General features: G+C 45.1%; 1 protein-coding gene across 2 annotated transcripts; it reads right to left on the reverse strand.

Annotated features, from left to right (window-relative positions):
- Positions 1–272: 272 nt before the first annotated feature.
- On the reverse strand, positions 273–544 carry LOC102982676 (bolA-like protein 2). 2 transcript variants are annotated; one of them, XM_028478456.2, is made up of 2 exons: positions 485–544; positions 273–443 (listed from the first exon to the last, which is right to left on the reverse strand). In XM_028478456.2, exons 1-2 carry the CDS (start codon positions 542–544, stop codon positions 333–335), a joined length of 171 nt encoding a protein of 56 aa, XP_028334257.1. In that variant the 3' UTR covers positions 273–332. The 2 variants fall into 2 exon arrangements, with proteins under 2 accessions (XP_028334257.1, XP_028334256.1); XM_028478455.2 differs by having other exon boundaries at positions 273–544.
- Between the last annotated feature and the right edge of the window lie 737 nt (positions 545–1,281).

Raw genomic sequence — 1,281 nt, forward strand, 5'->3', positions numbered from 1 at the left:
TCTGAACATTGGGATGCATATATCTTTTCGAATTAGTGTTTCTGTTTTTTTCAGATATATACCCAGGAGTAGAATTGCTGGGTCATATGGTACTTCTATTTTCAATTTTTTGAGAAACCTCCACACTGTTTTCCACAAGAGGCTGCACCAATTTACATTCCCACCAACACTGTGTAAGGGTTCCCTTTTCTCCACATCCTGACCAACATTTGTTATTTGTGTTCTTTTTTTGTGGGGGTGGGGGCCTGATTCATAATTTAACAGGTGTGCAGGTCCGGGTACCTTATTCCTGCTGCTCACGGGTCCACTGCTCTGGGGTCAGGGTTTTCTGCTCAAAGGCATGGATGTGCAGGAGCTCTTCTGCTAGGCAAGCGTTCACAAGCCGGTGTCTCTGAAGCAGCGGCTTCCCCTCGAACTTGGCTGACACCACCAGGACTCTGAAGCTGGACGCCCAACGGCTGGGAGTCGTGTCCTGCATTTCCACGTGCTCCGCCCCCAGGCCCCACTGCAGCTTCTCCCGGCGGTACTCGGCGCCGAGTTCCATTGTGGCAGCCCAACGGGGGCGGCAGCCCAGCGGGGACAGAACCCCTGCTCGGACCCCTGCCACACTTATTTGTGTTCTTTTTGATGACAGCCATTGAGACTACATTTAAAACTCTAATGTAATGGGGGGAAATGAAAAATCATGATTGAATGCCAACTCGTTTCATATATTCCACTCAAGACCCCTATTCTCAAGGAATTAACATTCTAGTGGAAGGAGATATACAGTGAATAAATAAATTAAAACAGAAGTTCAACTAGTGATCAACTCCATAAAGGAAATAAATATGGTGATATATAGACCTAGAGTTAGGGGTTTTAGATAAATCACAGAACAGATCATGACTAGATTAGAAAAATAACTATTATTAAGGTATCAAACAATACCTTCTGTAGGGAGAATGTTCAATCACTATTGCTGGACAACTTCACCAAACATTCTCGTTTGTAAAGATGGGAGACTGGACGGGAATGAGAATTCGCAGACATTTTTGTGAGAGGTGACAAATGGGCTTAAATCCTGTTCGGGAACAATTCTTTAAGGGGTGTGCTTGCTCAGTCTCCTCAATCTGGGCAGCACAGTAACAGCATGTGCCAGTTGGGGTCACCTGGATTTTGTACTGCCCTTTAACAATACCGAAAGAAAGACATTCTCTAAACATTGGGCTTTATAAAGAAGAAAGGAGGATTAGCTGAGTGTGGCTGGACTCACATGCTGGAGTGAGCTGTATACAGTCA

Source organism: Physeter macrocephalus, chromosome 18, assembly GCF_002837175.3.
Source record: "Physeter macrocephalus isolate SW-GA chromosome 18, ASM283717v5, whole genome shotgun sequence".
Classification (NCBI taxonomy): Eukaryota; Metazoa; Chordata; class Mammalia; order Artiodactyla; family Physeteridae; genus Physeter; species Physeter macrocephalus.